General features: G+C 43.1%; 4 protein-coding genes across 5 annotated transcripts; 1 reads left to right on the top strand and 3 right to left on the bottom strand.

The window, feature by feature from the left end:
* Positions 1-804: 804 nt before the first annotated feature.
* LOC102720869 (cytochrome P450 81Q32-like) lies at positions 805-3,395 on the bottom strand. Its single transcript, XM_040521535.1, has 2 exons — positions 2,396-3,395; positions 805-1,768 (listed from the first exon to the last, which is right to left on the bottom strand). The coding sequence occupies exons 1-2, from the start codon at positions 3,338-3,340 to the stop codon at positions 1,151-1,153; spliced, it is 1,563 nt and encodes a 520-aa protein (XP_040377469.1). The 5' UTR covers positions 3,341-3,395; the 3' UTR covers positions 805-1,150.
* An 8,916-nt stretch (positions 3,396-12,311) lies between these two features.
* Positions 12,312-15,256, bottom strand: LOC102705894 (transcription factor bHLH110-like). Of its 2 annotated transcripts, none has more exons than XM_015835007.2 (7): positions 15,072-15,256; positions 14,549-14,962; positions 14,259-14,339; positions 14,031-14,096; positions 13,367-13,432; positions 13,161-13,211; positions 12,312-13,024 (listed from the first exon to the last, which is right to left on the bottom strand). In XM_015835007.2, the coding sequence occupies exons 2-7, from the start codon at positions 14,942-14,944 to the stop codon at positions 12,743-12,745; spliced, it is 942 nt and encodes a 313-aa protein (XP_015690493.2). In that variant the 5' UTR covers positions 14,945-14,962; positions 15,072-15,256; the 3' UTR covers positions 12,312-12,742. The 2 variants fall into 2 exon arrangements, with proteins under 2 accessions (XP_015690493.2, XP_015690492.2); XM_015835006.2 differs by having other exon boundaries at positions 14,549-14,949.
* Positions 15,257-20,263: 5,007 nt separating this feature from the next.
* LOC102705611 (probable receptor-like protein kinase At5g61350) lies at positions 20,264-23,145 on the top strand. The gene has a single exon (XM_006650562.3). It carries the CDS (start codon positions 20,433-20,435, stop codon positions 22,998-23,000), a length of 2,568 nt encoding a protein of 855 aa, XP_006650625.1. The 5' UTR covers positions 20,264-20,432; the 3' UTR covers positions 23,001-23,145.
* Positions 23,146-23,896: 751 nt separating this feature from the next.
* Positions 23,897-26,540, bottom strand: LOC102720593 (origin of replication complex subunit 5). Its single transcript, XM_006651771.3, has 4 exons — positions 25,596-26,540; positions 25,018-25,443; positions 24,622-24,934; positions 23,897-24,508 (listed from the first exon to the last, which is right to left on the bottom strand). The coding sequence occupies exons 1-4, from the start codon at positions 26,393-26,395 to the stop codon at positions 24,458-24,460; spliced, it is 1,590 nt and encodes a 529-aa protein (XP_006651834.2). The 5' UTR covers positions 26,396-26,540; the 3' UTR covers positions 23,897-24,457.
* Positions 26,541-26,740: the final 200 nt, after the last annotated feature.

The following is a 26,740-nucleotide window of genomic DNA, read 5'->3' as shown; positions in this document are numbered from 1 at the left end:
GACATTTAGCTCGGCCATCATCACACCTATTGGCGACACCATCTCTTCACGATTTTGTTGGGTCATCTTTTAGCTTTTTAAAACAAAAATCAACTGTTTTTTATGTGTGTGAAAAAAAAATTATATATGTACTTTTAGCAATCTAAAAGCTAAGATTAAAAAATAAAATAAAAATAAAAAATTTCATGTGTATTTGCAAAGGACCACTAACCCAGCAAGTACTCACTTCAAGCTTTGTGTAAAAAGCTGGGCAGCTTCTGCCGTTTGTCGGAGGAAATAAACGAGGGGGGTGGTTGTTTGGGAAAATGCCAACTACATTTTTTTTAGTGAAAAATAATTTGTGAATAAAATTATATATACATGTTTTAACGATCTAAAAACTAGGGTTGGAAAATAAAGTACGATAAAAAACCCTAAAACGTGGTTTAGAATTCAAATTAAAATCTAATAAATTTAAATTTAAATCCACTGCCACCCCTCCCTTAGTCCAGGGCTGGGGTTTTCTTTTCAGAACCCCTTAATGCGTGCAAAGTAGGCTAAACGATTGGAATTGGCGGGCTGGGCCTGTGGGCCGTGGGGTTGGATTTTTCCAGGCCGAATGCTTAGGTGGGCTACATTTCTGCTATCTGCTTCCAAACAAGGGGGGAAATGAACCGGTTTACTTCGCTAAAAGAAACGGTTTACTGGCATTTGACGTGTAGAAGGTGCTGAAATAGTTTTTGCACAAAAATACATATATCAGTTCTCTGAACTACGCCAATTACCGGCTACAAAAGCGATTACAAGGGCATGGTAATTTTGTTCTCCAATATGAACTGTTTTAGTATTTCAATAAGCATACCACACAATTATAATATGAAGCCGAAATACATGGCAATATAATTATACTTTATACAGGATTGTTTCACTTGAATACAAACTGATCCCTCACTAAAGCACACCTCTCAAAGAGCTAATGCTAATGAAGCCACTCTCTTCCTACACTCCTGGTACTCTATAAAATATGTGTAATTTATATTCTAACAACACGATAAGTTTATTACGACATAGTTTTATGAGTTTTTTTATTATCAAAATTTTTAGTACCTTAGTAAAAAGTATTACTTTTGTACATGCGTTCATCCGGAAAATACTGGCAACGCCAGAACATTTATAGGAGTCCCTGAAGAACACCACCCATGGCATCCCGAGGCCTACACATGGCCTCCAAAGGCACGAGCTTCGGCATGGTGAGCCCGCCGCCTGCAGCCATGTCGACCTTCGCGCCGCCGACTCTCTCCCAGTCGAAGCACTGGATCAGCGTCCCCAGCACCAGCGCCACCGTGCGCAGTGCCAGCGTCTCGCCGGGGCACCGCCGCCTCCCCATCCCGAACGGCATCAGGAGCAGCGCGTCGCACCGGCCGCCTTCGAACCTCTCCGGCATGAACCTCTCCGGCTCCTCCCACGCCGCCGGGTCGCGGTGGACGGCGTACGCGTTGACGAGTAGCATCGTGCCGCGGGGCACGTTGTAGCCGCCGACCTTGCAGTCGGCAGACGACTCGTGGGGGAGGAGCATCGGCGCGGCGGGGCACAGGCGGAGCGTCTCCCTGACGACGCACTGGAGGTAGGCGAGGCGCGGCACGTCGTCGGCATCGATCAGGCGGGAGCTGCCGACGGATGCGTCGATCTCTGCCTGTGCCTTCTTGAGCGTCTCGGGGTGGTTCAGCAGCAGTGACATGGCCCATTCTGTCGTCGTTGAGGTTGTCTCTGTTCCTGCCCCGAACAGGTTCTGCATGATGAGAGAAAAAGAGATTGTAATTTAAATTTATTCATTTTCTGTATGGGCCATGTCAGAGCAGGTACAATAGCAAAGCTATAAGCCAGCTAATAAGCATATTTTAAAGAGATAAGAGAAGAGACGTGGACTATTAATTTATAGCACACGGACTCTAAGATAAAATGTGTTAATGACATGTAAGACTATGTATTGATGCTTTGTAGGTAACTATTGTATAAATTTACTATTAGATTAACTATAGATAAATTGGAGCTAATAGTTTACCATGCTATTGAACTTGCTCTAATAGTCACAATAGTTTGGTGAATTTTCGAGGAAAAAAGTTGGACAATACAGTCTGTGATGACACAGTAATCTCTAGTCTCAACTAACAATGGCTTGCATGCTGAATAATCTAGCTTGCTAGTGATAGTTGAACACTTGTGATTATGGAGATAAACGATAATACAGTAAAAGGGTTACTGATTGTTAAATACTAATTATGAGGCTAATAGGTGTTTTAATAAGTAAGAAAGTGAATTCAATCGGCAGATGGATAAGCTCTACTGTGTACCAATCAGTGAATTCAGTTAACACAAAAAAGTGGAAAAGATGGTAAACATTAGACGATGAACTCACCGCACAAAGAGCCGTGATCATATTTTCAGTGTAGATCTCTGGCTCAGTCTTCTGCAGAGTGAGCAGCACGGCAATCATGCTCTTCTTCTCGCTCTCGCTCTCGCTCTCGTTGCCGTCGTCCAGCCTCCGCCGCTCCGCGTCGATCAGACGGCGAAGGAACGCGTCTCTCCGGCTTACTGCGGCGAGGATCTTGTTCTTGACGCCGAACACGTCGAACCACCGCAGCGCCGGCAGGTAGTCCCACAGGTTGGCCGCGCCGAGGTGCGGGATGATCTCGTCGACGACCTGCTTGAACTCCTGCGCTTCCACGGACATGTCCGTGTCCGGGTCCGTCTCGGGGCGGGTCGCCTTGGTCTGGGCGATGGTCTCCATGAGCACGCTGAGGGAGAGCTCGAACAGCCTCCGCTTCAGCTGGATCTTCGCGGCGCCGCCTTGAGACGCGGCTGCCGCGCGGTACATCCGCCGCACCATGGCGCGCACCTCGCCGGCGATGAGCCCCGACATGAGGCTGACGCGGTGCGCGGAGAGCAGCTGGACGGTGACGATCCGGCGCAGGTTGCGCCAGTGCGCGCCGTAGCTGGCCGTGGCGAGCGCGGCACCGTTGAACGAAACCAGCAGCTGAGACTCGAACCGGGGCCGGTTGGCGAAGGTCACGTCGTGCTCGGTGAAGCACTCCCTGGCGCACTCCGGCGACGAGACCACCACCGCGCGGCGAGACCCGAGGCGCAGAGAGAACACCGGCCCGTACCGCTCGGCGAGGCGGGACATGGTGACGTGCATCGGCTTCTTGACGAGGTGGAGGTGTCCCAGCACCGGGACGGCCGGCGGCCCCGGCGGCATCCGCGCCGCCTTGCTCCCGCCATCGCCGCCGCGGCGGCCCACCAGGCAGTAGTGGAGCAAGAAGAGGATGGCGATGGAGAGGATGGCAATGGCTGCGTTATCCATAGCTAGCTGATCCGATCGAGCTCACGTTTGATTGCTGCTATCCGTGTCTGTGGTGGTGCGACTCTGGCATGACGCCGGCGCGCCGCCATTTATACCGATCGAGCTCCAGCTCCTGCGCTTCTAGAAGGAAGAAAGCTAGGCGCGCGAAACGGATCAGATCTTGCGGAGCAATCCAGCACGCACACACATCTCTTGCAGACGCCATCGCTGACGCCTGCGTGGAGAGGCGACGCTCGCTGCATGCACGGGTCTCGCTGCACCTGCGTGGTGGAGTTGGCGTGATTGGCAGGTTGCGAGCAGGCAAGCATGAAGGGGGCAGTTTTTAGCGTATCTATGTGCTTATCCTCTACATAGTCATAAAAAATATAAAAAAATTTGATAAATAGACTAATATGAGTTATATATTTAACTTCTACAGGTTGTAGCAATAAAACAAACAAAACTGAAACCAAGTATACTTATATTTATAATTGTTTTTGTTATTTTTGCTACAACATATAGAAGTTAAATTTAAACTTGCACGTTGATGGAGTGATATAACTCATATTAAACTATCTTGTCAAATTATTTCATATTTCTAATGACTATTTAGATGACATGTAAACAACGGGTGTACATACACGTGTATGCTAAAAAAACTGCTTGTGGTAGGCAGGCGGGAGCAAGGTACGCCCATTTTTTTACTGTTGTTTACGTCTATAAGCTGCATTTTTAATTTTAAATTTGAGTTTGATTTTAAAGTTTTTTCATTATATTATATTTTTTTAATTTAAATTTTAGATCGTTATTAACAGGTATATAAAAATTTTATTAATTATTTTTTTATAAATATAGCGGTTTTTTTCGAACCAGTCACGAGATGAGCTCGTAGACGGCGTCGTGTCTCCTGTGGGTTGTCTGCTGCCGCGTGCGTGAGAGCGAGCAGGAGTGGAAAAGAGCGGTTGTGGATCGAGATCCAAGCTCATCCTGTCGTCCACCGAATTGGCCGCAATTCGCCCTCGCCTCCTCTTCAAGCCGAAGAGACAGCCATATAATATCCTACCTCCATCCCTCAATGTTACACGTTACTAACTTTTTATATACGTTTGACTATTTATTTTATTTAAAAAATTTATTAAATATCTAAAATTATATATATGCATAAAAATATATTTAACAATATACGAGATGATATAAAAATAAGTAATAATTAAATAAATTTTTTGAATAAGACAAATGATCAAATATGTATAAAAAAAATTAACGGCGTCAAACATTTAGAAACGGAGGGAGTATAATATAGCATAATTGTTATATAAGAGTATCTTCAAGAGATATTTAAAATTGATCTTTAAAACCAAATTTTAGACTAGAAAATATATCTTCAACAGGTTACCAAATACATTCCTATTATTTACTCATGACTAAAATTATCTCAATTATATTCTAAATTTGGGGCAAAAATATGAGTTCCTAATACAAGTTATTTATTTTTAGATTTCTATTGAAGGTGTGAGTAATTTTTATGTCCAATATCTTTTTAGATGAATCAAATATAAATTTTTGGATACCAAAATATTGGCATTCTCTTAAATATGCTCTAACTTTAGTTAGAATATAATATATAATTAGTAAGTGTAGTGTAACTGATACTTTAGCCTCGTATGACATAAAGATAGTTGTCTCACTATCCACTACGAACCATCGGCTCACCACCGGGCTGCTGCCGCTATGGCCATTTCTAAACCGAGTATAAGTCCCATTCTTTCCCCTCTAGATTATCTTCTTTTTCACGTACACGGTTACTAAACTTTTAAATATTTTTACGAAAATTTTATGTAGAAAAGCTCATTTCAAAATTTATATCAATCCTCTTTTAAGTTTTTCATAGCTAATTATTTGTTAATCATATAATAATAATATGTTATTATGCTTTTCGCACCGGTTACTTTTAACTTCTCTTATTTTTCCCTCCCGCCTTAATCAACCTTCCGAGTTCCAACCTAATTCGTATTCTTTTTGGTTTAAATTCGTGCTCGTTAGAGCTCACCTAAGGTCATAAAGATAAAAAGTCAAATCACAATAAGACTTTTTTCTTTTCTTGCCTGGATGCATAGATGCTAATAAATCTAAACATATATACTTATATTGATACATGGATAAATTTGTAATATAAAGCAGAGGGTTTTATAATTTATCCCATCCAGATATGATCCCATTAACTACACTACTGGTCAGAGTGAGACCAAAATACATGCGAACTTTTCTCTTCCCGGGTAGTTCTCAAAATCTTTTTCTAAAAATATCACATCAAATCTTTAGACACTTAAATTGAGCATTCAATATAGATGAAAATAATAACTAATTGCACAGCTAGGAAGAAATCGTGAGACAAATCCTTTAAGCCTAATATTAATTAAACTTAAAAGATTTGTCTTACGGTACGTAGACGAGCTATGAAGTCAAACGACACCCCATCCAAAAATTTTTGGAAACTTAAAAAAAAACGTGCTCTGTATGTCAAAATCGCAAGCGAAATCACAACGCGACTCTTGCGACGAGACCGAGACCCGTACGACTATCATCAGACTTTGCTTTACAGACAAGAAATCAACTCGACTAATATTCAATTGCTTCGCATCAAGCAAGATCCGTGGATTAGTTTATAGTCCTATCAAACCTTGATTAGTTGGCTCACTTAGGCCACGTTCGTAAAGCATCTTACTAACCTATTTTTTTTCGTACGCAAGCTTCCCAAACAGCTAAACACGATATATTTTTATAAAAAAGTTATATATAAAATTGTTTTAAAAAATCATATTAATCTTTTTTCTAATTTTTATAATTAATAATTAATTAACTATATATTAATATGTTAGTACGTTTTTCACGCCGGATAACAATCTGTCATCTAAACCTGGTCTTAGAAACGTAACCAGAGGTGATTCGACTAGTGTTCGACAGTTCGAGTCAGCAGCTCTCAGGACGGAACCAGTGACGAAGCTGCCGCGCCGTCGAATGTGCGCCGTGGCTGCAGATGTCACTTTCTGTGGCCACAGGAAAAAAGGAGAGAAAAGCTCTTCGGAGAAGGCCGTGTAGTTTGGGCTCTATGGGCCAAAACGGAGGCCCATACTTTTGGTCGCCTCGAGGTTGAGAGGCGTCGAGTCAGCCCGTGATTCTCGGCCGAGCCCTCCGGTACGGTGCGAGTGCGAATGCTCCTGTGTGCTTTCACAGACTCTCCAACCCCTTGACAGACAGCAAGACAGAATGACATGTTACACCTAAGGTGCTGTTTGGTTGAATCAATGTATCGTATTTTGCTAATGTAACACAAAGGGACTAGATCATGTTTGGATGGGTGGACAGGTAACGCATGCCAGCGAGCATATTACTACTGCTGACTTTGTTTGTTTTCACGGCAGCCAATCCACGTATGACAATTTTTCACTCTACTTAGTTTGTCACTACCGGTTGATAAATTTTCACAGCTGCATACTTCAAGTAACAAAAGAAAACTATGTATGTGCTTGTTACAAATTTTCACTGCTGTGGACCAAACTGAATTTCCGTAGTTGCACACAAAGCTGCACTCTCCTTAATTAAATTGCAATAAGCTGCACACCAAACTGAAAAGCATATATAACATCAGTCTATTGCACCTTATAATAATACAACAATGATAATTTGAGAACTTCCAGAATGGATTAACATAGAAAACTACATTGTGAACAGCAAAAAGATAGAAAGCTACAGGAATAACAACTTGTAAGGTTCAGAACAGGAATCTTAGCACACTCTTTCGCCAAAAGTAAAGATTCACTAAAAAACTTAGTAAACCTTAGACCAAAATAAACAAGACTAAAATTCCATGTCTAGATAACCATACAAACCCTTGTGCTTGTTTCAACGTACACAAAAGACATTCAGAAATTTAGAGCTTTATACATTCAGGCATTCAAAGTTACGACTTGAAACTGAAATTATTAGATATAATCTCATATGTAGTTAGGACTCATGATGAGTAGCAGAAGACTGCACTTTGAGTATATAGACAAAGCCTGACATCAAATGATTGAGAGCCAAGAGACAACACTTTAGTTCTTCTTTGCTTCATCTGGTAATAAAAAATTTCAGAAACTAGTGGAACATTATATGCAAGCATACAATGATTAATAAAATTAGTGAAAGAAAAGAAAAGTGACATTATCGAAGCAAGTGCTACTGCATCAGAGCAAAGAAGCTTAGCTAAATGAATAAGTAACCATCACAAGCGAAAGACCTAGAACATACAGGCCCTTTGCATTGTTACTAGTCTTTAACATGTAAAATGATAAAGTAAATTACCGGTGAGAATTTTCATCACGTACTCCCTCCTAAGAGACGCTGGAAGAGCTAGAGGCATACTCATCTGAGCAGCACCTACAACTTCAGAAAGATAACTTGGTGGGGCTATTAATATATTACGCCATCCGTTCTAAAATGTAATACTAAATATTAAGGTTGAGTTAAAAAGATACTCGCTCCATGTATTTTTACATGACGACGTTGACTATTATGTTTGCGTTTGATCACTCGTCTTATTTAAAAAATCATATAATTATTAATTATTCGTTATAATTTAATTTATTATTATAAAAAAAATTAAGTATGACTTATAATTTTGTATATTTGGATATTTTTTTTAATAAGACGCGGCGACATTAAAAAAATATGGAGGGAGTACCACTTTATTTATAGTGATAATTTTTGAATTTTAAATGGTTTGTATTACTTTTTAAGCATCTACAATAAGAAAGATTTCATCTTTTCTCTTATGCTTATAAGTTAAAATTTAAATTTTAAAAATTAAATTTGGAGTTGATATTGGTGGGTTTTTATTGTAGGTTAGTTGTCACTCTTGCTAAAAACATGTATACAAAAGTTTTACCTATAAATTATTTTGTTAATTATTAATAATTTGTTTTACTTATGGTTGTTAAAGGCAAAACGATGGGGCTGAAATGTTTGATCCGTAGGAGGATCGGACGGCCCAAACGCTTGCAAGTTGCATCTCATTTTTAATGTTAGTCACCCTCCAAATGATAGTACTTCCTTGCATGTAGGCATGTAGCTCTAAATAATTATGTTTGAACACTATTATGCTTTCTTTGGAAGAATACTATGTGTTTAATCAATTAATGTGTTCCAAACTACCTACTACCTCCGTTCCTCCGTTCCTAAATGGTTGACGTCGTTGATTTTTTTTATAAACATTTGACTATTCGTCTTATTTAAAAAATTTTATCAAATATATAAAGTTATATATGCATAAAAATATATTTAACAATAAATAAAATGATATAAAAATAATTAATAATTGTGTAAATTTTTTTGAATAGACGAATAATCAAATGTATAAAAAAAGTCAACGGCATCAAACATTTAGGGAAGTAGGGAGTACTTTACATTTTTTATATATATTTTACGGTCATACATTTTACACAAATAATCCTATCCTATTACTACGGGTTTTTTCTATTTATAATTTTTCTCTCTCCTACATTCCAAAGGAGTCATTAATATCAATCTAATTTAAAAATTACTCGGAGACCGAACATGTTGTATTTCTAGTCGTACAATATCATTTTTGTTCCATCCAACCAAAGAACGGCACGGTCGACGAAACACAGGGCGCATAGTTCATCAGCAGAGCCGCTCTGGGAGAGATGATTATGCAATTTTCGCAGTACGTCTTGCTACCAGATTTCACGTCTGTGGCCAGCCAGTCAGGCGGGCCTCCTCCGGTATCTGACAAATTTTTGCTGGGCCAAACGGAGGCCCAAGTTTGGGTCCGGTTCCTCTGCATTACTGTGGCCCAAGTAGGCCCAAGTTTGTGCGGAGGGAGGGGGGCAGATGATCAGGCCGTGCTTCTTGCTTTTGGGGCTCCACGGTACGGCCTATGTGTTAGTATTCAGCGGGCCCACTTGCCAGGTCCTTCCTCCCAGCAGGGGCCAGGCTGGGTGGGCACCTTTCTTCCTACAGGCAGGGTTCAACTATTTTTTGCAAAAAATAAAGAGTAAATCAATGGATCCTCTAAAATCATGGATTCTTTTAGAGGTTCTCCAGTCTAGGAAATCTACATAAAAATGCGGTTTATGACTCCTTTGGAACAAATGCAAAGTGAAGGACTTTTTAGAGGATTTGAAGATTATAAACTAGATAACTGAGCCAGATGTGTTTTATGGGATGAAACTCCTCTCTCATATCATGAAACTCTCTTATTTAGTGACACTGTCAATATTTAAAATACATGACACATCATAAAATATGTATTGAGACTGATCTTACTCCTTTGTCTTTTATACATCATATCCAAACGATTTTCTTAGAACACGTACGCATTTCTAATTTATGTACGAATCTCCAAGGCAAGTCATCGTAATCCTATGTTTTTTTTCTGAAATTTTAAAATCATACATTTATAGGGAGCCAATTTATGTGGTGCATCTTTAGTTTACTCGTAGTAACATTAAAAAGACAACAAAAAATTCCCTAAAAACTAATAATTTCAAAAAAAAAATTTGTGGCTGCTAAAAGTTAAAGTCAAGAGTCGGAGACTCCAGACTACAGTGTTTTCTACTATACGTGAGGGTGAGGCAAATAACATCAAATTATTTGAAGCGACATTTTGAAGGTACGAAAAACAGAGCAGCAGTAGTAGTAAAAAAAAAAGTGAGATGAAACACTCTTGAAGCCGTCCTTTCTGCTGAGAGCACAGTCTTTTCCCCCCTGCCCTTTTGAATGATTGCCGTCTTGCCTGGCCTTTTGGAACCACCGGCGATTCGTGTCCTGTCCATTGGCTCTGCGTAAAAGATTTTGGGAAACGCCTTGCTGCGTATGGTCTCCGTTTGCTGATTTGTTCGTTCTACACAATACTGTAATTTCACGTCAATTAGCATGTAGGAGCCGTATGCACGGAGGCAAACATAGCTACTCCCACCGTTTAAGCAAGAATTTATTTTTAGTCTATCTCATGCCTACCGATACAAGCCGTAAAAATTATACTAAAATACGTCTTACCCCTTCAAATCACAGGGTATTTTCTAATTTTTAAATTTCAGCGTATATGTTTTTATTTTACTAAACTACGAGAGCATCTTGAAACCGTATATCTAAATTTTATCTCTCCAAACCTCAATTTAGTCAATTACGTGAAAAAAATTCATCTCCAAATTAACGTGCACTTCAACAGGCTGTCCATACTCACTCTCTAGATTCTAATGGCCAACTTACCACTATCCAAATTTTTATGCATAAATTATTTTTCGTTTGTAAGTATATTATTTGGTTTTTCTATAAAACACCCAAACAATCAACCAATCAATCCAAAGAGACCACTCATATGACTTATCATGACAAATCTCTCTCCAAGTCAGATGACTATCCATAGGTCTCACGGAGATAGACCCACATTTCTTTTAGAAGAAATATAGAGTAGATATGGAGTCTATTGGAATTTCCAAAACTTATATAATAGTGACTAGCCATTAGCACGTGGATAATGAGGATAGAGAGTGTTTGTTGTGCACATCGATTTAATCAATTTAAAGATATAACATCTTTTTATATAAAGATAAATTTTAGCCATGTTCTCGGTCCCGTGGAGATAGATGTTCTGAACTCCAAGAGCATCCCCAACAACTTATCCATCCTATCCTCCATCCAAAAAATAGAGGATGAATAGTAAAAGTTGAGCTCTAGCAGAACATCTATCATGTCATCTATTTTTGTATATCATCCATATTAGGAAAGAGAAACTCTATGTTTAGATGTTTTCTCTCCAATCTTCAAATATATATAAAGGATGTCACATATAGATGATCTGCTAGAGTAAAAAAGATACGAAGAATGAAAGTGTTTTAGATGATTATCCAAATGAAAAGATATGGATGATCAAATTTAGATGAGCTATTGGGGATGCTCTAACGTAGGAGTCGTTGAAATAAATAATGTAAAATCTACATGACGAAAGGTACCATGCTATGGAGAGAAAAATAGAAAAGATGTTACGCAGCTTCCAACTATGGCCAACCCTTTTACCGAGGACGATAAGGGCTTGCACAATGCATCTACCTAGCTTGGAGCCTCACCGATTTTCTCCTTCACATCGGACGGTGTCGTCCCTCAACCAAGCCGTTCATGCCCTCCAGAGGGAACGATTGCCTCAAGCGCTTTTTGCAAAGAAGACAGAACTTTGTCAGAAAGAGCAAGCAAACTTTGCCTCCGCGAGATGGACGCCGAGCTCCAGACGTGGCCCCCGACGCGCCGCTAGCGGTGGTGCCAAGATCCCGGACGTGGCCGCCGCCGCCCCCACCAGCGCCGGCCACCTCATCGCGTCGCGCCGTGTCGCCCGACCACCGCCGGCCGCCGTCTCCTCGCGCCGCACCGCCTGGACTCGTCGCTGACGCCACCCCGATCGCCAGATCCGCCGGCCCCCGACGCGCCGCCTTGACCAACGTCGCGCTGCGTCACCCGACCACCGCCGACCGCCGCCTCCTCGCGCCGCCCCGACTCGCCGCTAAGGCCGGCCGCCGCCCCCGACCGCCAGATCCGTCGGCCCTCGATGCGCCGCCCTGACCAGCGTCGTGTCGTGCCGCCCGTCCACCGCTGGCCGCCGCCTCCTCGCGCCGCACCGCCCCGACTCGCTGCTGAGGCCGGCCGGCCGCCGCCTCCGTCCACTAGATCCGCCGCCCCTATGCGCCGCCATGGCCGGCCGCCGCCTGCTCCGTTGTTCCGCGGTAGTTCCGCGCGGAGAGAGAGGAGAGAGGTCGGGAGAGGAGAGAAAGAAGGGAGGAGAGGGTGAATTCTGAGGTGGTCCCCGGCTCAAAAAAACATAAAGAAAATTTTTTTGTGGATCTCATCTAAAACATCCTGCAAGTGCAAAGCTAGTATCCTCATCCTACGTGGTATGTTAGAGCTTCTCGTATGACAAGCTTGCATGCCCTAAAGGAAAGGAAAGGGCATATAATGTGGAGTTATCCCCCTATACAAACCACCGATATCGAAGCCTGCCACTGCAACGCTCTCTAGCACAATCGAATCGAGTAGTACCTTTCGATGTGCCGCACAGACATTCGTGCCCAATGCATCTCGGCATCATCGCATCAAGTGCTAAAAAGGCAGGAGAACTACTGGTACTAGTACTTTAATCAATTAAAACCCCTCCATTTACACACTCCAGTTCTTGCTTGCTGCAGTGGATGCACTCTGGATCCCTGCGCCACTTTCCAATTTTCCACGAAATTAGATAGCCCCTCCTCCAAAAGAACAGCAAAAGGCAGCGGATTTTCTAAAACGGATTAGTCCTCCAAAGGATCTGGTTTAATTCTAAACCCTGCGGATGTAAGGAGAGTAGAGTGTAGTATGTTGCAGTCAGTCAGCAGCTTAGGCCAGCTGCTGCCCGGGACGATCACCACGCAGCAATGCGGCAACGGCGGCCTCCTTGCTCCTCTCCACGGCGGCCGTCACCGTCGCCGTCGCCTTCGCCATGCCCGCCGCCACCGACCAGAGGTCGGCGCCGTTGCCGCCGTGGCCGGTGCCGGCGACGTGCTCGGTGCACGAGACCGGCACCAGGCACAGCCCACGGCTCCTCAGGTCGCTCGGCCGCGGAGGCGCGGCCTCCGCCACCGCCGCCGCCGCCACGCCGCCGGCCGAGCTCTCCTGCAGCTGCACAGTAACGCGGCCATTACACGGTGCACGACAAGTACAAGCGCTGTAATTACGAGGAAAAGTTTTACTACAAAGCCATTGATAAGCACAGGTAATCAAGTACTGGTACGGGGGCTTGTCATTTGCTGCTTACCGGGACGCGCGCAGAGGGCGGCAGGCGCTCCATGTACGGCGAGCTCAGGACCTGACACACCAAAAGCTACCGGTGACACAGTGTTGGTACAAAGGACAAAACCCTTCTGATGAATGTGTACAAAGTGTAGGAAGTACTACTGCGTTTTCCAAGCTCAACGAAGACGAAGACCCAAGCAGAAATGGAGCAAAGTAGTGATGGCGCACCTGAACCTGGTCATGCAGGAAGCGTATGTATCCCAGCGCCTCGTGAAGAACGGAAGCCGTATCAGACTGGTAGGCAGGGCAGCACAAGGCAGTTTATAACCATCCATCAGTCAAAGGTCAAAAAAGACAAACAGGTTGTGTTGCATGGTAATTACTCCTCCACTAATGGAGTAGTACATCGGCTACCGTATCTATGAAAATGTCGCTGTCAATGTGTGTGCACTATATATGTTGGTTCTTTTGAGCTTTGGTGTTTTGAGTTTTGACCACTTTCTGTTCCCTGGAGTAAATGTGGCAGCAGTACTGCCAATCTTGCATTGAGCCACTGTTTGCTTTCGGTGTTCTTCAGAGGGCGAAGGGAGGTTAAAAGGCTTGCAGGCTATAGCAGATACTAGCAGTAATTAAGGGTAAATTCCTTTGCCAATGAAAATTTACAGAAAAGAAAAGCATTCTTCCATTGGGCATTTGTTGTCTCGATAGCGTGTGTATTGAAAATGCAAGATTGTTTTCAGTAGTAAAAATACGAAACTGCGCCCAGTAATTACCATGTTGTTTACAGTTTACACCTACGCGAGGATGGAAAGAAAGGCAAAGTACAACAAGCTATAATAAAGAGCGTATCGCCAAAAGATGGAGGCTTTTTCTGCTCTTTTCACTGTCTTACCTTCCCGAACGGAGAAACGAGCTGCTGCAGCGCTATGATCCTCTCTCCGAGCCTCTCCCTCCTCACCTACCACAAAGCCACAAAGCAGATCATGAGTTTTTTTTTTTCATTTTTTTTTAACCGGACGAACAGTTGAAGCGCTCGCCCCTACCCGGCGGCAAGATTGGCGAGTGCTAATTGACACAGATATTACTTGCACCAGAATTGGATGCAAGAAGCATCACTCACCCTGGGCCTCTTGTTTGTGGTTGGGGCAGCAGCAGGAGCGGTGGTCTTCATCTGATCACAACCTCTCGACCCCTTCTTCTTCTGAATAAGAAGGACCATCGAACAGTTAATGAACTGTGCAACTATGCAAGAATGATCAACGAAGCCATGACAAAAATACAGTCAAGAAACATCACTTGACATTTGGCACTACAAGCCATCAATTGCCGTTCCGAGTAACCATCCTGATTTGCATGCAGCAGCCAAGAAAAACTACAGTTCCAATCAAATACTAACTGACAATTTCGCACCTTGAAGGCCTGTGACTTAGAGCTGGAAATGGCGGTGGCCGTCGGCGAGGACGACATGGAGGACACGGAGGAGGAGCACTCTGTGGTTGGGCTGGACTTCTGTGGAACCACCGCCGGAATTACATGATCGCCGCCGTAATACTGGAAGCCAAAGACGTCGCCACCGTGGTACTGATCTTGACCACCGAAGCTGACGAGTTGGTGATAGAGGGGAGGAGCCAGGTAGGAGCCACAGGTAGGAGAAGCCACAGCTGTGGTGGTAGAAGCAGCGGGAGAAGACAGGTAGGAGGAAGGAGACATGCACATCAAGTAGTCGGCCTCCTCTCCAAGCCCGAGCATGTCCATGTAGCCTCTTGCTCCTGCTGCCTCTGTGATGATCTTCTCTTCCTTCACCATGATCCCTAGTCGTCAGTACTACCATCAGAGGATAAAGATACACAAGGAAACAAGAGGATGCATGGATCACGGCTGGGTATCATGGAACGGAAGAACTGAAAGAGAGAAGAAGATTAGTGGGTAGTACCAGTCGGAGATGTTTCTTTGGGTCAAAGAACTTTAGCTCTAGAGCTGCAGCGCTGCCTGCAGCCGCTCTGCGACCTTTGTCTGTGTGTGCAGACCTTGCAAACCCTTCAGACGAGACCACTTTTTAAGTTTGGAGAGTGAGAAACTGATGAGAACTGCTCAAGATTGGAGAGAGGCCAGTGGGAAGCTCAGATAGAAGGGGACCAGGGGAGCTCGCTGGCTCGTTTTGTATGTATAGCCGGGTAGCCCGCAGGCAACACGATCTATGCAAGGCTCTTGCAATATGGGTGTAGGGAAGGCTTGTCAGTTGCACATACAAAATCATGATTGACTAAATGCACAAGCCATATGTGTGCATGTGTGTTTTTGCACTTCTGAAGACACTGCACATGTCTATGTATGAGAAGTGGGGAAAAATAGAATGAAAGAAATCAAAAGTTGGATAGAATGTAAACCTTGTTTCTGGTCCAGCCCCAAATAGAAATATTACCCATTTCAATTACTTTCCACTTACTTTGACCGGAAACATCCACATGTATAGTCTATCACTCGTTGTGGTGCTCAGACGCAATATATACAGCAACCAGAGAGAGAAGGTTTGAACACTATGAACTTGTTTCAAAATAAACAACACACAAATAGATAGATTTTGTAGGATCGAGTTTCTTTTGTGCCGGATGACTAAATGGATGACTAATTTGTGATAATTGTCTCAGGGTACAAATAAATGAATTAACTGGTATTAAGTTGAACATTTGATTTAAAACGGTATCACAAGAAATTCATCTATTAAAAGTTTGTACAAACAGCCCACTATTCATTTATGAGTACATGAAGCTCACGCATCGATCCGTTCATCCGTTGAGGAAAAAAAGAACCATGCATTTAATAAAAACGTTAAGGGGTCCGACTTATTTTAAAAAATAATTTATCAATAAAACTTTTATATATATGTTCTTATTGGTGTAAAAGCAAAGCCTGAAAAAATACAATAAAAAACCCAAATCAACCCCAAATATAATAATGAAAACTATAAGTATAAGCAGAAACGAAATGATAAATCTCAGTATATAAGTAAGAAACAAAGTAATAAAATTGGTAAAGTTCAATAACCCTAAAATGTGAACTGCCCCCGGTATCCATCGTAGCTCACCACCCGACCACCGTCATTTTCTACTACTACCAAATGTACCATGCCTGTGCATACAGTGAAGACCATGCGATCATCAGCCGCGGCAAAGCGTGGTTCGGATCGGTTCCGGTCTGGTCGGTCGCCCCCGGCCGGCCGTTTTAACCCTAGCCTTGTCCGGCGCATCGTCGTCGCCTTCGCCTACACGACAAACCAGCCAACGACCGCGATGCGGAGCGGGGCCACGGGGAGGAGACATGTTTGCGTAGGACTTGTCGCGACGCTTTATTTCTTTATACTAGGATTTCGCACTCGTTTTCTTATCGGGCCGAACCCCAGGTGGGCTCGGGGGAGTGATCCATGGGCTTGTATTTTACCGCTGCTGCTTTTGTACTATTTACCTCACGTGTATTACTGAATTTTCTACCGAGGCATGCCAAGGGGGCGGGTTTATCGTAGTGTTTGATTGGGCCTCGGAAACCGTGGGGTCAAAACCGACATGCGGTGGCGCCCGAGAAGGCCTAGAAGAGGGGGTGTGCCTTGGTTTGGTTTGGCTTGTCTCTGCCTTCGCCCGTCCAAGTTCCAACCCTTCAGCACGCCTGGATTTGTCGCCTCCCTCGTTGGCACGTCCGTATACTGATACCATATTTGTCGTACTAGTACTGTACAGTCCAGGAAAATCTACGAGAAGATCGGTATATAGAAAGAAAGTACTCAATGCTAATGACTCTGCTCTGCTACCTCCGATGTTTGATTTTTTTAGTAATATTTGACCATTTGTCTTATTTAAAAATTTAATATAAATATAAAAAATAACAAGTCATGCTTAAAGTTCTTTTGATAATAAAGTAAGTCACAAGCAAAATAAATGATGTTTTTCAAATTTTTGAATAAAACAAATAGTTAAAGATCTCAAGCAAAAAAGTCAAATATCGTAACGTTACGGAACGGAGAGAGTAAAATATAAAATGTTTTACAACTAATCAGTTAAATAAAAATATATGATAAACTTTAATGGTGAGCGAATAAGAAAAAATGTGGATATAGAAATTATTGTATTTTACGAGGTGGAACCCTCAGTATGCCAAGAAATCAATGTCAAGAAAAAAAAAGTGAAGATGGCATTATGCACGAAAAATGCAAGCTAGAGGCTTAGAAAATCCAGGAGGTATGGTAGATGGTTAAGATATGCTCACCAAGTTAAGTCAAATCATAATCAGAGGGTAGGTCATTAGGTTCCTTAGCTCCTACTACCTGTTTGCCTAGCCGAGACGGCAAAGTTAACCAACAACAAAACCCCACGGATTAAGAATCTTCCATTCGAATCCTGGAAAAAAGAATGGCATAAGAGTACAAACATTAACAAACCTCCAGAGATAGCGGTGCCTAATGTTAGCGTAACACATGACAAAAGGAATATCTCATCTTATATAGTAGTTATTATATGATGAACTGGGAGAACGTTGAAATTATGTGAAGGGCGAAGAATGTTGGAGTGAAACCATTCATGCTCAGAGCCTCAGAGTTGCAATACCTTTGCAGTTTGCATCCATCGTCGTTGACTAACAATTGTTAGCTCTGAGAACTTCCAAAATATTAGCCAAATAGTATGTTAAAGGATCCGTACCAAAGATGCTCTTGCAAGATGAGCTATTCATGTCATGATCGTCAAAGAAGGGTCCATTCATCATTGGCTTGAGGGAAGATACACCACCAAAATCGTTTCTTGTGACAGAAAGTGCCAAATATGTAGCCTTCAATAAGCCTAAACTAGACTCTATTCATACATTTTAGTCATCATTTGTTTGGATTGGCTACCATAAAGAAAACAACAAGCACCTTACACCGCAGAATGATGATATGAGAAACACATATAATAATGATTTTTCTCTCCAAGACAAGGGAGGAGCGTTCACAGCTGATTTTCCTTTTTTTTAATATTATAATAAGTCATTCGATAACAAACGAAAGTACAGTCAATAAGCGTTCATTTCGGCATGGCTACATGATTTTTAGGTACTCGTGAAGGGTCCTTGTAGAATGAGAGCGAGGTCGCACGGATTAAGTATGACAACGTTGACATCATAAGCCAAAAGGACAAGTCTATAGAGTTGTCTGCGACTGTGTCAGGCACTCATCGCTTCGTTTCAGTTGCTGCTTATAAACCAATATTTAAATATTAAAACCTAATTTTGAGTTGATTTTATGGTTTTTATCCTAATTTATTTTATAACACTTGCTTTTAAATCGCTATGGATATATATAAATAAAAGTTTTACCTATAAATTATTTTTTAATTGCTAATAAATTGTTTAGCCTTTTCTTGAAAAAGCAAAACAACGGGAGCCCGGTCGCGTAAAGCTTGTCTTGTTTATGTGCATGAATGGTCCAATAGATCACGGGCCTCCTATTCCGTTCGTGTGTCTACCAGACTGAGTAAAGTAATAACGGAACACCTATGAGCTGTCTGTTCTATTTTACTGTGTGCAAACAAATAAAGCATTTAACAACAAATGCAAAGTTGTTATTTTCTAAAACGGGCTACAAGATCTTGAAAACCATAGTAGTGACGTTTATACCAAGTCGTGACTTCACCAGCAGTTGTACAAAACATCAAATTCATGCATGAAAACAAGAAACATATTTATTTTTATATACAGACATGTTTTGGGGTGAATAACAGCCGGCGAGCATCGGTTCAACCAACAACTGTTTTATTTCCTACCACCCATTTGTTTTTTTAAAAAATCCTACTAACCACCGGTATGCTGTCAAACACCCAAATCCAATAAAAGCGAAACACTTGCTAAAAGGAAGACACATTTCTCAACTTCGAGTGTTGCTATTTGGTCTAGGAGGCCCATGACAAACTTTAGCGACTGTATCGGCCAGACATTGGGCTTAGACTGGGCCATCAAATTTTAAGTTCTATCCAGCATATCTGGGCCTCAGTATGAGTTTTTTTTTTTTAGTTTTTACTACTTGTTTTTTTTTCTATTCTTATTTAGGTCGGACTGCTTACATACAGTTAAGCTACTGGCGCATAAATTGGCACTATTTGCATACACGCTCAATCGCAAACGTGTACGGCGAATAGTTCACAGCCTATTATGATTAGCATGCTTGGTCAACCTTTGTTTTTCTTTCTCAATAATTATCACAGCTTATGTTGGTACGAGAGGACTTTAAACAAAAAGTATATGATTTGGTCGTATATCTGGTTGAGTATCAGAGCAAGAAAACTCGACAAACATTGAAGCAAACGTTATTGGAGACCCACTAATTGGATGGTTAAGCATAGACATACCAGGCCGGAGAGAATGGGCAGCCACTACATGATCCGCAGCTGCAGCTGTCCCAATAGGTAGAGGATATTGGACATTTGGACTGACAAGGCCCCCACGTCTATGGTTCAGCCCCTATCGAGAACAAGATTTCAGTCCAACGAACAGAAGATCTATCATATCGTTCGTTGAGAAGCAAGCATACAGTAACTTGGGTTGGGCACACAATTTACTCACGATATCTAAGTGCATGATAATGAACAAGATCAATGAATATGCCCTTTCGAGCATCCCGTGTTAATTCTTTTGTAACCTGAACTACGAGACAATAATAGTCTCAACTCGCAACAGAATGCCGTGAGGACAACACCGACTTGTTCTGAAACCAACAAAGTTCGAAAGGGAAACTAGATAAAATGATCACAGCTTCCGTACCATTTAGATAGAGTAGTAGGGCATTAAGCTTTTCGAACATAATCCACTATTGCAATTACTCGCTAACAACCAATTAATTAAAGATTGATTGGTTGTTAATATCCTATAGCAGACACTCGCAGGAAAATTCCTCAGACAAAATTGTAAGACCTCTGAATAAAAGATCTGGACTTGAATAAACCAGCGTAATACAGCAATAACATTAAGAACAAATAAAGAACCATACCTGGACAGTTATGGTTTGACTGATTCCAGACTGATAACTGAAATTGCAGAGATTGGCTTGGTCGACTGATTCCCTCAAAGTACATTGACACCCACCTGTTATTTCTGTACATTGGCACCCATCTGAACGTGCATCCCACCAATATATCGTCCCTCTTAGGAATCAATTTCCTTCCCTCCAAAAGCCATCAAAGGACTCCATTCGTCCCTGCATCTTCCCCTCTTCTTCAATCCTGAGAGCATTTTCGTCCTCTCATGAGAGGCCACCTATAGTTCATGCTACAAGGCAATGTTTCTGATGCCACCTTCAGCAAAGATGGCAAGAAGCAGAAGAAGCATGCTTGGGTGGAAGAGAGTACCATCGTTCTTCATCATCTTCATACTTCCGATCACTCATATAGCCACCACCTATGCAATTGCATCACAAGCAGATAGATTCATACCCCGTGACAATTACCTTCTCAGCTGTGGGGCGCCTGCTGCTGTGCAGCTTGATGATGGCAGGGTGTTCCGTTCTGATCCCGATTCAGCATCTTTTCTCTCCACCCCAGTGGACATCAAGATTACTGCTAGGAACTCCCTGGCTTCAGGTGCACCATCATCCCCACTTTACCTTACAGCAAGAGTTTTCTCTGATATCTCTACCTATAGCTTCTTCATTTCCCAACCTGGTCGCCATTGGATCCGTCTCCATTTTTTACCAATCCCTGATGACCATTACAACCTCACTACAGCTACATTCTCTGTCTCCACTGATGACATGGTTCTTCTTCACGACTTCTCCTTTACAGCCACTCCTCCTAACCCTGTACTTAGGGAGTACATTGTTGCAACACAGGGAGACACCTTAAAGATCATTTTTACCCCCAAAAAAGCCTCGATAGCATTCATCAATGCCATTGAGGTTGTTTCAGCTCCTCCAAGCCTTATTCCAAATACCACCACCGGTTTGGCTCCTCAGGGCCAAGTTGACATCTCCAACAACGCGTTGCAGGTTGTCTACCGGCTGAACATGGGGGGACCATTGGTTACAGCCTTCAATGACACACTAGGTAGAATGTGGCTGCCAGATGCACCATTTCTCAAACTTGAGGCGGCAGCAAAGGCAGCCTGGGTTCCTCCTAGAACCATAAAGTACCCAGATGACAAGACCAACACACCCCTCATTGCTCCAGCAAATATCTACTCAACCGCACAACAGATGGCCTTAACAAACACAACGGATGCAAGATTCAATGTAACATGGGAAATGGTGACTGAGACAGGATTCAACTACTTCGTCCGGCTACATTTCTGTGACATTGTCAGTAAGGCACTCAACAGCCTCTACTTCAATGTATACATAAATGGCATGATGGGTGTCCTCAACCTCGACTTGTCAAGCCTGACAATGGGGCTTGCAGTACCCTACTTCAGAGACTTCATCATTGACTCCTCCAGCATCATCAACTCCACCCTCATAGTACAAATTGGTCCAGGCACAACTGACACCAGCAATCCCAATGCCATTCTTAATGGCCTTGAGATCATGAAAATAAGCAACCAAGCAAACAGCTTAGATGGGCTCTTTTCACCAAAAAGAAGTTCACAGCTTGGTAAGAAGATAATGACTGGCATAGGGCTTGCAATGTTAGTAATGGTCGCCGCTCTGGCTATAGTCATGTGCTGCAGGCGTCGTCATAGACCTGGATGGCAGAAGACAAATAGCTTCCAGCCTTGGTTCCTTCCACTCAACTCCACACAGTCAAGCTTCATGAGCACCTGCAGCAGGCTGAGCTCCAGAAATCGTTTTGGCTCTACAAGGACCAAAAGTGGGTTTTCGAGTATCTTTGCATCTAGCGCATATGGATTGGGACGCTACTTCACCTTTGTAGAAATTCAGAAAGCCACAAAAAACTTTGAAGAAAAGGCTATTATTGGAGTTGGTGGGTTTGGAAAAGTTTATCTTGGCATTCTTGAGGATGGGACAAAGCTGGCTATCAAACGAGGCAATCCATCTTCTGATCAAGGTATGAACGAGTTCTTGACTGAGATTCAAATGTTATCAAAGCTTCGCCATCGTCACCTAGTTTCACTTATCGGTTGCTGTGATGAGAACAATGAGATGATCCTGGTTTATGAGTTCATGTCAAATGGTCCACTCAGGGATCATTTATATGGTGGCACAGACATCAAACCTCTCTCCTGGAAGCAACGGCTGGAAATCAGCATTGGGGCAGCAAAGGGCCTGCATTATCTTCATACCGGTGCAGCTCAGGGCATAATTCACCGTGATGTTAAGACCACCAATATACTGCTTGATGAAAATTTTGTAGCCAAAGTTGCAGATTTTGGCTTATCAAAAGCTGCTCCATCCCTTGAGCAAACTCATGTAAGCACAGCTGTCAAAGGAAGTTTCGGGTATCTTGATCCAGAGTACTTCAGACGTCAACAGTTGACAGAGAAGTCCGATGTATACTCTTTTGGAGTGGTGCTATTTGAAGTATTGTGTGCAAGGCCAGCCATCAATCCAGCACTTCCAAGAGACCAGGTGAACCTTGCCGAATGGGCTCTTACATGGCACCGCAAGGGAGAGCTGAATAAAATAATTGATCCCCACATTTCAGGGCAAATCCGTTCTGATTCACTTGAAATATTTGCCGAGGCCGCTGAGAAATGCCTTGCTGACTATGGTGTAGACCGCCCATCGATGGGTGACGTATTATGGAAACTCGAATTTGCCTTGCAACTTCAAGAGAAGGGTGACATCGTTGATGGAACCAGCAATCAGTTCCCAATGAAGAGCTTAGAAGTGACAAATGGCGATGTCATGGAGAAATCTGGGAATGTAGTTCCATCTTATGTCCAAGGAAGATGAAGATGGGCATCAAAATATACAAAGGCATTAGCCATAGTGGAGCGTTTTGTAGTTCAGTATCATGCAGATATATCTACTGCCTTAATAGAAAGAACTTTATGTTGATATGGTACAAATTGAATTCACAATAGGCTCCTAACAGAAAATCCTCCATTGCATTTTTTACTTGAACTAAAGGTAGTGATTGTGATGTATGATTTAAGGAATATATTCAACTATTGAATTATTAAACATTGTAGCCTGTTTGTAAATTACATAACATCAGAAGATAATTATGATTATTCCATGCTTGGAGGTAAAAGTATCTTCCCTCATCTGCTGAGTGTAATACAAATGTCAAATATTTCCAGTTTATGCACAATGCAAACAGCTACCTTGATATACGATCATCATACAGCATGCACCTAAACAGAAATGGAACAAGGGAAAACGTAACAGATCGCTGTGGCAGAAGTTATCAGTACAAAACTACAAAACAAAGTATCTCTGATTGCACATACAAAATAATCATATAATGCAATAAACAGATAAATAAATAAAAAATCATATACTGCAATCTGCCACTAGTAAATTTCAGAATAGCCAGTGGTAATACAGTATGAACAGAAAAGGAGTTTGGACATTTAATATGGGTATGAGGTACTCCATAGCTCATATTATGATGTTAATTATGACAGATGTCACATATTGTAAATTTTAGGCCATCAAACAGCAAATAATATAATGATCTGTAGCACGATAAGTGTTGTTCAGAATCATGCATGATCATATTGAATGAAGATTTGATCTCATTATTCACCCAAAAAAAGAAAGAAAAACCACACTAGAGATAGGGATGCATGTAGTTCAATTGATTAATACAGGAGTAGTTCAGGATTTGCTGACTTGCTGTTGATACTTTGGAAGGACAAACTTTCTTATTTACATACATCTGGAGATGCTACATGGATACTTTCAAATAGATCATATCTATAGGCATAATAGCCCACAAAAAGAAAAATAGCAACACAAGTTAAAATGGTGCGATTGTAATTTGGAACGGTGAACCATTGTGTGGAGTAAATATGGATTCGGTTACCACCTTACCATTAAATACATGACATTGCACAAGTGATCTATTAATTCATAGCTCCGAACCATAGAATTACACAACAACAATGGTTGCCATTACATTAAGATTTGAAGAATAAACGGTTACATTCTAGCCACTACGAAACCTTGATTTGCGGGTGGTTAAGCCATAAAAACAACATATTGAAACTTCCAAGGCATTTAACAGGAGCTTGCTCTGTCAACATTAAATTCATAATTGGCTATGGTAATCAGTCTTTGAAGGAGAAACAACAAAGAAACTAAAAGGAAAAAAGGGTCAGCTAGCACTTGCCTCAATACTCTACAATCAAGGTAATTGGGGAACGGTCAACAGTAGTTTCTGCTGCTTGGAGTAAATATCAAGGTTATCTTCTGTACATATACTTTGAGAGGGGAAAATTCACACTCCTGGCAACCTATCAAATGATAAAAGCATGTATTCATAAAAACACGGTACAAGATGCATGCACTAAATTATGCAGTGTCATCGTATTGGAGAATTTACAGATAACTGATGTGAGATAAGCACCTTGAGAGCTAAATCTTCATCAATATTTGAACGGTATCTAGCTGACCCTTCTAATGGGCAGCTCCGGCTTTTCGAGAGGAAATTAGAATTGCACAATGTTGACAGCTGTAGCAGAACATCCGACATCAAACCAGTCGTTCCACTTTCACTTGCCATATTCTCAGGGCATTCAACTTCATCAAGTATATCTTCTGACACAGATGTGATGCAGTGAAATATAGCCAAGAGCCTCTCAAGTGGAAATGTGCCTGGCCCTTTCATAAGCATCTCTTCAACTATGGTGTCCTTCATGTTAATTGAAGCCTGGGAGCTCCTACATTAAAGAGCAACAATGTGAGTCATGTAAATAAGTATTTATAGTTTGTATAAGCTCAGAGATGACATAACGTGGCATACTTTCTCTTGCGTTTACGGTTATCTGATCCTCCAGTGGAATCAAACAAAGCTGCATCAAGAGTAGCAGGGTTCCTTGAAGCCAAAAAAGCAGACAGCAGGAGGTACTTGGCAGAAACAGACATATGGAAGTCCAGTTCACTGGAGAGACCATCTCTACCAGCAAACTGTCTTTTAGCACTGCCTTTGGCAGCAGAACCACCACCCTTGATTTCAACCATGGAAGCTCGCATGGGGACACTGAATGTCTCATTCAACGCAACTGCCAGATGTGGCTGAACATTTTCAAACAACCTCCTCTTCATACCTTCATCAGGAACTGCCTTCAAGTTACCCAGTGGCTCACAGTACCTCCTGAAAAGTGGTTCCAGCACTGCAGAAAGCTCATCCACTCTTCGGGTCACGCGAAATAATGGCTTCAGTGCCACACTGCCAAGCAGAAGCAGCACAAGTAAAAATAGCACAGTTTAGTAACCACGACCAATCGCACTGCCAATACACTACAATGCTGTGTCAAATATACCACAACCCAACCTCAACCACAATTGACACAAAGGTAGACTCGTTTCAGCAACCCTTACCTAAGGAAGGATGAGTAGAGCTTCGGGTTAGGATGGCCGTGCATCAGAATGTCGCGAACTTCATCCACTGTATAACCCGGAAAGTAAACATAATTTGGCTCAACAGAGCCAGTCATGGAGTAATACGCATCAGGTGTCGCACTGCTCACATACACGAGCACAACCTGCGGTAACTGGAGGAGATCGTGGAGGCGGAGGAGGAGAGGGAGAAGCTGGCTGCCCTTATCCCAGCTCCTAACAACTTCCAAGTTGTCAAACACTAGATACACGACCTCGCCCTGGGAGACGACGCCGGCAAGGGCGTCGCGGAGGGCGGCGACGAAGTCGGAGGGCTTGTCAGAGAGGCGCTGGCGAGATGAGGTGAAGAATGACGTTGCGCTGAGCTGGGAGAGGAGAGAAGCGAAGAGTGCGCGAGGGGATGGTAGGGAACGGAGCGCGGCGTAAACGAGGCGCTGGCTGGGGCGGAGGTGCCGCAGCGCCAGGAGGAGGGCGCGCGTCTTGCCGGTGGCGGCGCCGCCGTGGAGCATCAAGGGGAGGGCCGGCGCCGGCGCGAGGAGCCGGAGGAGTTCCATCGCCTGCGCGCGGCGACCGGGCAGCGCGTCGAGGAGAGCGTCGTCGGGGGATCCGCCCTCCTTCCCGGTGGCGGTGGCGGCGGCGGCGGCCGAGAGGAGCTGCCGTCTGGGCGAGGGTTTGGGCCTGGATTTGGGCGGGGACGACGGCGAGGCGGATGCAGCAGAGGGGGAGGGGGACGCGGACGCGGAGGAGCGGGTGGTGCGGCGGGGCGTGACGGGCTGGGACATCGTGGGGCACGACGGGGCGGCCGGCGGCGCGAGGAGGGCGGCGGAACCCTAGGTAGGCGCGAGCGCGACGCGGCGGCGGAGGCGAAAGGGGAACGGCGAGCGGGGCGGGAGTTGGGGGAATTTTTGGGCGGGAGGTTACGGGAATCGGCGGGGTGGAGGAGCAGGAGATGGGCCTCTCTAGTGGGTATAATAGCCTTTTGAATGGGCCAAATCATCGGGCTGACATTCACAGTAGATCCAACCGTAACTGGGCCTCCTCTAAAAAAACTGTACTTGGGCCAAGAGTAATTGGGCGTCGTCTTTCCGCCGCTGATAGAATTTGAATTTTACAACTTAAATATGAAA

The sequence above is a fragment of the Oryza brachyantha genome, chromosome 3, assembly GCF_000231095.2.
Source record: "Oryza brachyantha chromosome 3, ObraRS2, whole genome shotgun sequence".
In the NCBI taxonomy this organism is placed as follows: Eukaryota; Viridiplantae; Streptophyta; class Magnoliopsida; order Poales; family Poaceae; genus Oryza; species Oryza brachyantha.
Note: the sequence above shows the minus strand (reverse complement) of the source record. Positions and strands in the feature narration are given on the sequence as shown.